This window comes from Carya illinoinensis, chromosome 4 (genome assembly GCF_018687715.1).
Source record: "Carya illinoinensis cultivar Pawnee chromosome 4, C.illinoinensisPawnee_v1, whole genome shotgun sequence".
In the NCBI taxonomy this organism is placed as follows: domain Eukaryota; kingdom Viridiplantae; phylum Streptophyta; class Magnoliopsida; order Fagales; family Juglandaceae; genus Carya; species Carya illinoinensis.
In genome coordinates, this window is record NC_056755.1 from 38,811,802 (window position 1) to 38,826,174 (window position 14,373).

Genomic DNA, 14,373 nt, shown 5'->3' on the forward strand with positions numbered 1-14,373 from the left:
TTCTAGGTGGTCAGGACTTCTAGATTTAAAATGTGGTAAGTAATTATTTCTACCATAAGATTACGTTTTCAAACATAGATCATGATTTGTGACTTCGTTGAAAAATTATAGTCACCCAAACAGTACGTCAAACCATAAGTCACGCACTTGTCCAAACAATACGTGCGTCAAACCATAAGTCACGCACTTATCCAGACAGTACGTCAAACCATAAGTCACCCACTTATTCAAACAGTACGTCAAGCCATATCGTGGGCGAATGATTTGCAGGTGAATGGAATTAATATCTTCTTAAGACCGTGGGAGTCGCAAATAACTAAGAACACCGAAATATAGCTAGAGAAATTTATACAGAAAGAGAGAAAGAGATAGAGATCATGGAAAGTCACTCCGATAATAGCTCGGCTGCCTCTTTCGTGAAGAACCCGACGATTAAGTTCACCAAGCTGTTCATCAAGGGAGAATTCGTTGATTCCGTTTCAGGTTTTCAGCTCTTTATCTGTCTATTTATCTACTTGATCACCACATATTTCTTTATACATATTCCCGGTTATGTGTAAATATATATTTATGGTTCACCCGCCCTTTCTTCTTCTTCTTCTTTTTCCCAAACTTGTAGTACTTTATGGCCATTGATCATGATAGACTCAGACTATATATCTGACATGCTGTTAAATTGAACGTACAAGTCAAAGCCAAAAATTAGGAAAGAAAGAAATAAATACTCCATCTTGTTAACATTTACAAATTCGTACGCCAAACATGTTGGATATATTGTTCAAACATATTTTCCTTAGATAGTTTCATTAATTTAAATTGATTTTTTTGGGAGGGTACTCTTCTTTTGTTCTTCTTCAGCCTCTGATCTTCTGAGAAAAAAAGTACCAAAAGTAAAAAGATTGTTCAAAAGGCCGGTAGACTCGTCTAATGAACTAGAAAACTGCTCCCTATGTGATGACGAAATCCCCAAGTCTATGGTCCTCAACTCTCACTGAGAAGCAAACGAGAGAGAAAGACCGACAAAAACTAAGGTCCAGTTCATATGCACTAAGTTTACGAAAGTCACTGATCAACTTTGTCATCTGTCCAATGCGATTGATTTCATGCATACGTCCAACGTACAGACTTTAGCATTCTATCGATCTATAGATAGTTTTTTTTAACTCTCAATGTAAAATTTCGATGAATTTCTAAATCTTAAACTAAAAACAGGAAAAACGTTCGAAACGATAGATCCAAGAACGGGAGCGGTAATAGCAAGGATTGCAGAAGGTGAAAAAGAAGACATCGATTTGGCAGTCAAGGCGGCTCGACAGGCTTTCGACCATGGTCCATGGCCTCGCTTATCAGGCTCTGTATGCACTACTTTCTCTTAGCCTTTACCTCGTTCATGTGTGGAATCTGGATGCATGTCAAAAGTAATTTTGATATTTTTGACATAAAGTTTTCATCCTATATATCTGAAAAGGACCCCACAATACAAAAACTTAATACAAAAACCTCTCCCAAATATACAAAAAAAAAGAAAAAAAGTAACCTCCTTGATCCCATGATCAAAGGCCACCTCATCAAGGTCGATGATATATGGTCATGAATACCTCTTGAGTGGCTCAGTTGAGTGAACGGCGACCGCGCGCTACATGTCAGTTTGGTCAATTCACTTTTTTTTAAAAGAAAAAAAAAAAAATTTTTATTTCTTTTATGAAACCGAAAACAATTTATTAGAGATAACCCATCCTTTATTAATGATATTATGCAATGGAAAGCTGCATATAATATATATATATATATATATAATTTATTTCAAAAATTTCAAAGTCAAATTAATGACTTTAATGCTTAGACGTTGAGGGTATCCCGTTCGGTTTAGTCCGGTTTTGAAAAAATTTGGGAACAAATTAATATGAACCGGTTTTGCATTTTAAAAACTGGTTCCGGTTCGATTCGATCAGATTTTAATATTTTAATGTACAATATACTATATTATATAATATATATAATACAATATATTATACTATATAATACTATAGTAATAATATATTATGATATATTATAATATATATTATAATTGTCTTATAGACTATAGTGATATATTATAATATATAATATAGTGATATCTTATAGCATATTAAAATATATAATGATATAGTATTAATACAACTATTAATATGCACTATATAATATTAATATAACTATTAATACAATAGATTATAGTGATATAAGATTTTAAAATTTAATATTATATTAATTAGTAATTTATCAAAAAATACAAAACTATTTTATATATAATTTTTATATGTATATAAAAAATTAAAAAATATATATATCAATGGGTCTATTTTTATAAAAATTAAAAATCGAAACTAAACTGATTTTAACTGATTTAAAAAAAAATAAAACTAATACCAGACCGAATCAAACCAAACTCGATACAACACCCAATTTGGTTCAGTCCAATTCACCATATTTATTACGCCCAACGCGGTGGGAAACAATGCACCCAATATTATTATATCTAACAGAACATGATGTAATGTTGGAAACCGACAAGGAAATCCGCATGCAGAGACATAGTTGAATGATACTCTCCATATTTTTTTTGATCAAGAGTCGGGGTCCCTTAACAGGAGACCTCTCCCCAATATATTAAACTTAAGCAAAAAACTTAGTGTATGGGATTACAACCTCTTTCCCAGCCACAATAACAACATACTAAATTCCCAGAAAAAAAACATTGATCCTTAACCAGAAAAAAACGGAAATAGAGTTACATCCATATCTGTCAACTTAAAGCAGAAAAACAACTTAAAACAGAAAGCTTTTGCTACAGACTTAGTGACCGCGCCGGATATATGGCAGCCCAAGTTTATCAGTACGCAACACTCCTCTCAACAAGTGAGGAAGAGAGGTTCAGGATTCCCAAACCTTGTTGATTCCTTGGGATCCCAACCTAGCCAAGAAGTCAGCAACTGAGTTTCCTTCCCTGTAGACATGTTTCAAGGTGAACGTGATTTGCTGTAAATAGGCCATAAGATCCTCCCAAAATTCTTCAAGGTACCATACCCCACATGAGGCTGAATTGATCCAGTTTATAACCACCTGGGAATCCATCTCTATTTCCACTTGAGAAAAATTCTTCTGTTTAATGTGTCTGAGGCCATGTAATAGAGCAAGGAATTCAGCAAAAGTGTTAGTACCTTGTCCAAGATCAACTGCAAAGGCTGAAATCAATCTCCCCTCACTATCACGTATCACCCCTCCAGCTCCTGCCATTCCCGGGTTGCCTCGGCTACTCCCATCCACATTTGACTTGTACCATCCCATGTTTGGTCTAAACCACCTAACCAGCTTACAAGGTTTCAGATTTGGGGATTTATAGGGAATATTCAGCTTCAATAAGATCTCCTCATCTCTTGCACTCCATATGTACATGACATGGTGATCGATGCAACCTAAATCCTAAACGACATATAAAAGCTTTTCTGGAGAAAATATTCATCTTCAATCCACATAATATCGATCCTTTTACCCACCGTAACAATTTTTTATTTTTTCATCTCTTATATATAATTTCTTTAATATTCTGATTTTCAAAGTTAAAAAACTTCTCTGCCCAAAAATATTTTTCCTCGTCCATTACTATCACGAAACCTTTTAAGAAACCCATCTATAAAAGCTTTCGCAAAGATTTCAGAAATTAAACTTGATTTGGGCTTGGAAAATTCATGGATATTTTATGTTAACAAGTAGATGAACGAGATCTCGTTCGTTCATTTACTTTAACATGAGAACACAACAAACAAAACTCACCTGCATAAATCAAAAATAAAAAATTTTCAAGTCAAAACATGACAAAAGAAAAAGTCTTTGGCGGAAAAGAGAATAGTTATTTAATTATTTTTACAGCCAAGCTGTCTCGTTTGGCCGGAAAGAGACGACCATAAAAACTCTCTTTCAAACGGCCTATACCTCGGCCAAAGTGAAAGCTATTTGTCCATTTTTATGGATAATGTTGTGATCGGGTGCCGAGGTAATTGTAGATGATTTGAATTAATTTAGAGATTGTAATGTTTTGTTAATAATTACATTAAGATGTGTTTAATTATATAAAATATGTTGAGATATGCGTTCGAATATATGAAATATGTTTAGAGATATTTAATTTTTATGAAAAGTTAAAAAATACTAAATTTTATCAATAATTGATTTGAGATATGTTGAGATAGGTTTAACACTAGTTAGTATTCTCCTGGGAAAAAAAAAAAAAAAAAAAAACTACTTTTTATACATTGATCTCTTTTACCATAAACGAAAAGACTTCATGGGGGTACCCTTTTAGCATGCTTTCATCAGTTATAGCACTTGCACCAGTTATAAAATTAGGTCCATAAGGATTTACCGACTAGAACTTTTAAGTAAGAGCAATGAATCTGAAGGGAAAAACCTTTGTGATGAACTCAGATAATTAAAAGCACTACTAATCTAGGGATATCATTGCTCTCACCACAACTTTATAAGCCGGTAGTTGTTCGATAAACAAAGATCGATTACCGTAATTTATGCCTTCTTTGTGCTAGCTAGATATTTCATTGAACCAAAAGTTTGCAACAGCTAAATTAGTTTCTTTCCCTCTTTGGTGATGCTTTGTAGGAGAGAGGAAGGATAATGATGAAATTCGCGGACTTGCTTGAAGAACATGCAGAAGAATCAGCTGCCTTGGATACAATTGACGCTGGGAAGTTGTTTAGTGTCGGCAAGGCCGTGGACGTCCCACATGCAGTAAACAGCCTCCGTTATTATGCTGGTGCAGCTGATAAAGTTCATGGAAAAGTACTGAAGATGTCGCGTGAACTTCATGGATACACCTTGCTTGAACCTATTGGTGTCGTGGGGCACATTATTGCCTGGAATTTCCCCACCACATTGTTGTTCTTGAAGATTAGCCCCGCTTTAGCTGCCGGGTGCACAATGGTCGTCAAGCCTGCCGAACAAACTCCTCTGTCGGCTCTATATTATGCTCATCTTGCTAAGCTGGTAAGGGTGTATGAAAAACTCATACATTTTCATGTAGTTGCCGAAAATGTGAAACCTGTGGCTTAATCATAGTTTCTGGTGGCCTTTTGATCTGTCTTATATGAGGTCCAACTGACATCTTTCCTTTTCACCCACTTTCTTTTTCAATCTTTCAAGGCCGGAATCCCCGATGGAGTACTCAATATTGTAACTGGATTTGGACCAACCGCTGGGGCTGCCGTGAGCTCTCACATGGACATCGACGCGGTAAGCAATTTCTAGTTTCTGTTGATCCACGTACGTTTTCTTATTTTTTAAATATTTTTTGGAAAAATTATGGAACAAATTCATTGCTTTAATTTGCATGCATGGGAATGCTCTTGAATCAGTTACATGCTTGTACTTGATTTACCAGGTTAGTTTCACTGGTTCCCCAGAAGTAGGTCGCAAAGTAATGCAAGCCGCGGCAGAAAGTAATTTAAAAGTGGTTTCACTTGAATTAGGAGGCAAGTCACCCCTTATAATTTTTGATGATGCCGATTTAGATATGGCTGCTGAGCTTGCTATCTTGGGTATTTTATTTAACAAGGTAAAATATTTATTGGGTTTTGTATTAATAAATTCCCATTTTAGAAAGTTGTTTTGTGTAAAAACTTAAGCTGCAATGACTTTTTTTTCCTAATTGTAATCTTTTATCTGTAGGGAGAAGTGTGTGTGGCAAGTTCTCGTGTTTATGTTCAAGAAGGGATATATGACGAGCTTGTGAAGAAATTAGTGGAAAAGGCAAAAACTTGGGTGGTTGGGGATCCTTTTGATCCTAAAGTTCAGCAAGGACCCCAGGTATGAAGTGAGAGTTCCATTTATTTTCAATTTTCGGAGGAGATCAGTACAAAGGAACAGAATAGCAAACCCGCTCGCAGCCAATAAGAACAAGAGAGGAGACAATCCAATTGCCCGGAATTGGAGTCTAATCCCAATAACAATATGTTAAGCTTCCAGTTTTAAATTATTACAGAAAAATCTCATTTTTTTCTTTCAATGTACAGGTCGATAGGACGCAGTTTGAAAGAATTCTTTCATACATTGAACATGGCAAGAGAGAAGGAGCCACCCTGCTAACAGGGGGCAAGCCCATGGCTCAGAAGGGTTATTACATTGAGCCTACTATTTTTGCTGACGTTAAGGTATGAAATTATCTTTCACTTTGTTGAGGGAAAAATGAGCGTGTTGGCATATTCTTGTGAAAACCTGTGTAAAATAGTGTTGTAACAAGTGTTGTTGCGGAAGGATTGAAGTGGGCTTGAAGTGTGCTCATTATTGGTCAAAAGAAGCGACTTCGCTCGACCCTCGCTCGACAGAGCGCTCGAGCGAACTCAGGCAGATTCAACCGCTCGACCCTCGCTCGACATACGGCTCGAGCGAACTCAGGCAGATTCAACCGCTCGACCCTCGCTCGACATACGGCTCGAGCGAACTCAGGCAGATTCAACCGCTCGACCCTCGCTCGACACTGAGCTCAAGTGAACCCAGGCAGAGTGTGTCGCTCGACCCTCGCTCGACACTGAGCTCGAGCGAACTCAGGCAGAGTCGACCGCTCGATACTCGCTCGACATGGCGCTCGAGCGAACTCAGGTAGATTTCGGCGCTCGACCTTCGCTCGACCCTTCGCTCGAGCCAATGTTCCAGATCACTTACAATGTAGGGTTTTGAACGCCTCATTTGATGGGAACTATAAATAGAACATGTTAGCTTCTGTTCTATGTGTGGAGAATCAGAGCAAAAACCCTAAGGGCCTCCAAGAACTTCTTAGAGCAACCTCTCCCCCATTTGGTTGATTCTCTCTTGGAAAAATATTACTCCATCATAACACATTCAAAATCAACTCTTATTTGAGTCCATTGAAGTGGACATTGCTGTTGGCCGGAAGAGTCCGGAGCTGCCGTTGATGCAGAGATCGAGAGGTTCTCGTGGGAAGCTATAGGAAGGTCGGAGTTCCGACACTACATGCGTGTAGAGATCGAGTGGGTCACTCGTGGTGTTGCAAGCCAAGTTTAGCTACTACAAAGGTTTTGTGAGTGTTCTAAATTGGTTGTAACAAACTAAAGTTTCTATAGTGGATTTGAGGTGGTGTCTTACACCCGGAGTGGTTTTAGATTTTGAAGAGGTTCTTCAAATGAGTTTCCACTCCGTGAACAAAATCATGTGTTGATTATTTGTGTTATTTGTTTCATTTATTATCTGCTTGTTTGATTAATTTTCAAAAGGCCATAAAAATTAGATTACACCTATTCACCCCCCCTCTTGGTGTAGTGTTGTGTAGAACCACTGCCTTTTCAATTGGTATCAGAGCGGGTTCACTCCGCTAGGATTTAGTTCCTGAGTGTGATCCTGCTGTAGTGGTTTATATGGATAGGTCTCAATCACTCACATCTCTACCATTTTTTGATGGAAGTAACTATGCGTATTGGAAGGTTCGAATGAGAGCTTTCCTTAAGTCTGTGGATGAACGAGTGTGGACCTCTGTAACAAAGGGATGGAAACAACCGGTTGTATTCATTGAGGGAGTCGAAACCCCCAAGGGTGTGGAAAATTACTCTAGGGATGAAGTCAACGAGTGTAGTTGGAATAGCAAAGGCCTAAATGCGATATTCATGGCCGTGTCCCAGGAGGAGTTCAAAAGAATCTCCATGTGTGAAAATTGCAAAGAGGCATGGGACATTCTTGAGGTTACCCATGAAGGTACCAAGGCTGTAAAAAATTCTAAACTTCAAATGCTGACCACCAACTTTGAAGAACTTAGGATGAAGGATGATGAAACTTTTGATGTCTTCTATAGCAAACTTAATGATATTGTCAATTCTCGTTTTAATTTAGGGGATAGAATTCCTGAGGACAGAATTGTGAGAAAAGTCCTTAGATCTCTTCCTGAGAGGTTTCGTCCCAAAGTCACTGCTATAGAAGAAAGCAAAGACTTGGACAACATGAGAGTTGAAGAGTTGGTGGGTTCCTTACAAACCTATGAACATACTCTTCCTATGGATAAGAAAAACAAGTCCATAGCCCTCAAAGCTATTAGAGAAGAGTCTGGTGAATCTTCTGACGAACTTGCCATGAGTGACAAGGAGATAGCATTTTATGCTAAAAAATTCAGGAAGATGTTTGCCCAGAAAAACCCAAGACAAGAAAAGAGAAGGTTCAAGGGTATCAATGGAGGTTCTAGTTCAGAAAACCGAGAAGGGAGGTATAAGAGAGAAACTAGAGCTGTCAATGACAATATTCAGTGCCATGAATGTCATGGTTTTGGTCACATTCGACTTGAGTGTGCAAATTACAAAAGGGCCAAAGAGAAAGCGAATGCTGCTTCCTTGACTGATAGTGAGTCTGAGTCAAGTGACTCACAAGAGAGTTCTCCCAGGAAGAAAAATTTCAACTACATGGCTTTCACTTCCTCTGTTGCAGGAAAAAGTCATAACAGTGAATCTGTGGTTGAAATTGAGAGTGTTTCTGAAAATGAATCCGGGGATGAAGATGACTTGCAGGAAATCTATGAGAAGTTGTACAAGGAATGTGTGAAATTGAGGAAACTCAATAAAGCACATATTGAGGAAATAGATTTATGCAAAAGAGAAAATGAAGGGCTTCAGAGCAAACTGAGAGAAGCCATTGGTCTAACAGATGAGTTGCAAAAGAGAAATGTGACTTTGGAAGATAAAGTGACAACTCATGAAAATGAGCTAACTTTGTTAAATACTAAGTTGCAAAAATTCTCCATTGGGACAAACCAGCTTGACAAAATCCTAGGTTTAGGAAAGTCATCTAGTGATAAAAGTGGTTTAGGCTATTTTGAAGAGAATCCTGATGCTCCTTCAAGCTCAAAAGCTTTCGGTAAAAATGTGAGAACCACAGTGTTTGTTCCTGAAATGACTGAGAAAAAGAAGGCTCATCCATCTGAAAAGGGCAAGAAGCCTGTGCAAGTGCAAAAGTCTGTTCCTCCTCCCAAAAGACAAGGAGCTCGCAACATGAGCCCCATATGTCATCATTGTGGGAAGCTAGGCCATATTAGACCAAACTGTTTTAAATTAATGAGTCATTTTGTGCATGCTCCTGCATTTGTTAATAGTAGAACTGCTTATCCTTCTGGAAGGGGTAAGAATTACATGAATGACTCTAAGAATGTCTCAACCTTCTTGAGACAAAGACCTCACAAAGCAAGCCCCGTGTGTCATCATTGTGGTAAGATTGGTCACATCCGACCAAACTGTTTTGAGCTTAAGAGGCACACCAAGAAAATTGAAAAGCCTTTCTCAAAGAAATGGATACCAAGGTGGATCATCCAAAAGGGAAAGACGCGAGCCACACATGGTTTTGGTGCTGTAGACTGACAGGCATGCATTACATACATTACATGCATTTTTGTTTTATTTTGTTGTTGTTTATTTTTCTTGTTTGTTGTTGTCTAGTTTATTTATCGTTGTTTGCTGCCCCTACATGCACTTCATGATTGGGCTATATGATAGTGGGGTTGTTAATTCTAAAATCTAAGTGCATGTGTCTTTTGAGATTTGTATCATATTTCTATATTTTACAAAGATTTGGAACATGAGTATCTCGTGTAATCTGTGACTGGCATCACACACTTCACTCCAAACTCGGTCAATTGACATTTCACCATTTGTGAGTTTATTGGGGAGGCAATCAAAAGTGGTAGGAAGCTCTATCTTCATACAGAATTGACCACGGGCTAAATGACCTCATCATGGTTCATTTGTGCAAAAATATGTATCTCAAAAGGAAAAGGAAAAGAAAAAGTGAAGTTGAAATAAAAAAAAAAAAAAAAAAAAAAAGGGGAAAAGAAAAAGGAGGGTGAAAAACAGAATAAGTTTTCTGTTTTCTTGAACATACTGAGACAAGTATTTAAACAGAAAGATTTAGGTCCTAGCAGCATTAGGTTTGACTTTCTGTGTCTTGAATGAGCTTCCCAAGCACCTATGGTTTCATGTTCAGCCTAGCCCCACTCACGCCTTACGGTTGAAATTTCTTGATTGAGCAAGGACCGCTTTAAACACGCACGTCTATATTACTTGTGATACTTTGTTTTAAATTGCGTGTTTTATGGGAATATGATGCTTCTCTACATTAGATAAGTACTCTTGGTGTGAAAATTGACATTCCCAATATTTGTCCAAGTCATGTGAGTGTTATGTGCTTCAAAACTGGGCAAAATGTGTTTTTCTGAAGGTCTCGCTCGACCCTCGCTCGACCCCGCTCGAGCGACAACCGCTCGACAGCCGCTCGAGGGTTTTAAGTTCGCTCGAGCGAAAGCCTGGTATAAAAACCCAGCGCCGCTCGAGCCGCTCGAGCACAGTGGCCTCTTTCTCCCTCCCGTGCGATTTTCTTCCTCCTTTTCTCAAATTTCTTCGTTTAAACAAGTGTTTTCCTCCCGAAATCATCCTCAAACCAAGGTAAATCCTTTTCTCTCTTGTATTTTCGTGATTTGATGCTTTTATTTTAGGGTTTTCCGTGTGTTGTTATGCATTTGGGTTTCGGATTGGGTGTTTGAGAGTCTTTCTTCGATTGTTTTTCTTTTATCTTGTTTTATTGAGGCTATTGTATAGCCATTGTTGGGATTGGTTGTATTTAGGAGGTTTTTGAAACTCCCACGAGTCTATACCCGAGTTTCTCACTTGGATGCACTCCAAGTGTTCGATAAAATGTCTCAATGAAGTGTGTTTTTGGTTTTTCATCATGCATTGGCATAGCATTGCTCCCATATCTATTTCATGTCTATCCTAGGTTTGAGACATCGTTTAACTAGGATTGCATTATGTTTTGAAGGTGTTTTGGTTTAGAATTGGCATTGGTTTGCACATGGGTCATGCATGAGGTTTGGCATCGTTTAACATGAGTCATGCACATGGGTTGGCATTAGCTTGTAAATGGCTTGAGTTGTCATTGCATATGTGTCATGAATGTGGTTGGCATTAGCATGCATGTTGGTCTTTCACATGAGTAGGCATTAGCATGCATATGGCACACTTTGACCTAGGCATTTGTTATTGTTTTGAAAAATGAGGAGTGACATCGGGCATGCACCGAGTCTTGCATTGTTAGTTGGCATTGTTGCGTCAGCATGCATGCATCCATCACGTCTTTGCATTGCCTTAGCCTTGTCTAACGTCTTTGACTCTGTCTACAGCCGATCACCTCATTCTTAGTAGGATTGTTCTTACGAACTTAGATCCTACTGGTCATAATAGTGATGTGGGTCTTGACCGTGCCCGTCTGCTGTATGCCTTGATCAATGGTGTCTCCATTGATCTAGGAAGTCTTTTGTGTCGGGTTATTGTTGAGGCGTATCGGTCCTCCAAAACACGGACTGGTTTGCCCTTACCGTGTTTGATCACCCGAATAGCTCTCTCCCAATCTGTTGCTTTCCATCCTCAGGAGCCTAGGATTGCTCTTAAGGCTCCTATTGGTCGTAGGACGGTTCAGCTGAGTCGTGCTCACACAACTCCACAGCCTATCCGTGTTGAGCACCCTCCCGCTTCCTCCTCTCAGCCTTCGAGCTCTCGACCATCTAGTTCTCAGCCGTCTACCTCGGCCCCATCCAGCTCTCAGCCATCTTCTTCAGCCCCCGGTTCGTCGGAGCCCGGTCTTCAGCAGGTACTTGAGTATCTAGCTCGCCTTGACGCCCGGTTCGACCGTCTTGAGGTGAAAGTTGACAACCTGCAACAACTTGTGACTCAACGCTTCAATGACATCGAGAGGCAGCTCAATGAGGATGATGAGGATGTCGATGGTGATGATTGAGACCCTTGGCTTCTTGTGACAAAAAGGGGGAGATTGATTGTTGAGGGGGAGATATTGTTGAGGGGGAGTAGTACAGTATTAACTCAGGGGGAGTGTTACTTGTACTAACACATTTTTTTTTTGTTTTGGGGGAACAGCAGCTTTTGGTTATTTCTGTTGACGTATATTTCTTGTTAGCTGCTGATTGTTTGACAAATGTTTCTTGAACTCCTGATTTGTTGCTTAATAAAGTATTTCTTTTCTAATTATGATTTGAGAATTGCAAATACGTTTTTGTGCATATGTGAATGGGTATGTTTAACCGTTTGCTAAGCGTGTGCAGAAAATTTTCAACATGTTCAAGAATATGGATCTAATTGGGTGTGCTAGGATTAGATCATATGTATAGGTTAGAGGTTTTGTCACAGAAATGCCAAAGGGGGAGATTGTTGAGGGAAAAATGAGCGTGTTGGCATATTCTTGTGAAAACCTGTGTAAAATAGTGTTGTAACAAGTGTTGTTGCGGAAGGATTGAAGTGGGCTTGAAGTGTGCTCATTATTGGTCAAAAGAAGCGACTTCGCTCGACCCTCGCTCGACAGAGCGCTCGAGCGAACTCAGGCAGATTCAACCGCTCGACCCTCGCTCGACATACGGCTCGAGCGAACTCAGGCAGATTCAACCGCTCGACCCTCGCTCGACATACGGCTCGAGCGAACTCAGGCAAATTCAACCGCTCGACCCTCGCTCGACACTGAGCTCAAGCGAACCCAGGCAGAGTGTGTCGCTCGACCCTCGCTCGACACTGAGCTCGAGCGAACTCAGGCAGAGTCGACCGCTCGATACTCGCTCGACATGGCGCTCGAGCGAACTCAGGTAGATTTCGGCGCTCGACCTTCGCTCGACCCTTCGCTCGAGCCAATGTTCCAGATCACTTACAATGTAGGGTTTTGAACGCCTCATTTGATGGGAACTATAAATAGAACATGTTAGCTTCTGTTCTATGTGTGGAGAATCAGAGCAAAAACCCTAAGGGCCTCCAAGAACTTCTTAGAGCAACCTCTCCCCCATTTGGTTGATTCTCTCTTGGAAAAATATTACTCCATCATAACATATTCAAAATCAACTCTTATTTGAGTCCATTGAAGTGGACATTGCTGTTGGCCGGAAGAGTCCGGAGCTGCCGTTGATGCAGAGATCGAGAGGTTCTCGTGGGAAGCTATAGGAAGGTCGGAGTTCCGACACTATATGCGTGTAGAGATCGAGTGGGTCACTCGTGGTGTTGCAAGCCAAGTTTAGCTACTACAAAGGTTTTGTGAGTGTTCTAAATTGGTTGTAACAAACTAAAGTTTCTATAGTGGATTTGAGGTGGTGTCTTACACCCGGAGTGGCTTTAGATTTTGAAGAGGTTCTTCAAATGAGTTTCCACTCCGTGAACAAAATCATGTGTTGATTATTTGTGTTATTTGTTTCATTTATTATCTGCTTGTTTGATTAATTTTCAAAAGGCCATAAAAATTAGATTACACCTATTCACCCCCCCCTCTTGGTGTAGTGTTGTGTAGAACCACTGCCTTTTCACACTTTAAAACCTTCACGTTGGAATCGATTCAATCTTTTAAGGAAATTTAGTCTTCTAATTTATCTGAACAACTAATGTAATCTGTCTTACCTTCTTTTGTGGTTACTTTTGGCTGACTTTCTCAGGAAGAAATGCTTATAGCGAAGGATGAAATATTTGGACCAGTCATGGCTCTTGCAAAGTTCAAGTGAGTACAATTTCCCAAAATGCTGGTGTTTACTGTTACAGTTTACAGAGTAAAATATCGAAATAATGAGTAAAATGGTTTCAGGCAGTTCCATCTTTCTAATTTTTTGAGGTACCCCCTAGTTATGATACAAGCCCTCAGGATATTTTTGCCTCTCATATATGAACAATTACGTACAGAACAATCGAGGAGGCCATTAAGAAGGCCAACAGCACTAGATATGGCCTAGCAGCTGGGATCGTGACCAAGGACTTGAATGTGGCTAACACCGTCTCAAGATCAGTACGTTCAGGCACCGTTTGGATCAATTGCTATTTTGCTTTCGACACTGACTGCCCTTTTGGGGGGTATAAGATGAGTGGTTTTGGAAGAGATCATGGATTGGAAGCCCTTCACAAGTATCTCCAAGTGAAGGCCGTTGTCACTCCCCTTTATAATACTCCCTGGCTTTGAATCAATTATATATATATATTTTTTTAACTGGAATAATGTTACATATAGTCATAAAATATGTTTCGTATAATCTAACTTTGAATAAAAGTGAGGTCTACTATTAAAAAAATAATTTCTTTTTACACTTTTAAAAAAAAATATATTTCATGTAATTTATTATTCACTTTAATGATTATGCGGTACTTACACTTTTACAACTGCAACTATCATTTTTCTTTAAATTGACAGTACTTGAGTTATGTATCTTGAGCTCAATACCTTGTCCTACCTTGTAAAACCCCACTACTGCTTGATCTTCTCGTCATTTTCTGTAATCTGTTGGATATTTGATTTACAAATTACATCCCGTTA

General features: G+C 39.1%; 1 protein-coding gene across 1 annotated transcript; it reads left to right on the plus strand.

Annotated features, from left to right (window-relative positions):
• Nucleotides 1–347: 347 nt before the first annotated feature.
• LOC122307727 (aldehyde dehydrogenase family 2 member C4-like) lies at nucleotides 348–14,029 on the plus strand. Its single transcript, XM_043120791.1, has 8 exons — nucleotides 348–483; nucleotides 4,694–5,034; nucleotides 5,191–5,280; nucleotides 5,429–5,602; nucleotides 5,716–5,853; nucleotides 6,060–6,197; nucleotides 13,508–13,569; nucleotides 13,749–14,029. The coding sequence occupies exons 1-8, from the start codon at nucleotides 378–380 to the stop codon at nucleotides 14,020–14,022; spliced, it is 1,323 nt and encodes a 440-aa protein (XP_042976725.1). The 5' UTR covers nucleotides 348–377; the 3' UTR covers nucleotides 14,023–14,029.
• The last annotated feature ends 344 nt before the right edge of the window (nucleotides 14,030–14,373 follow it).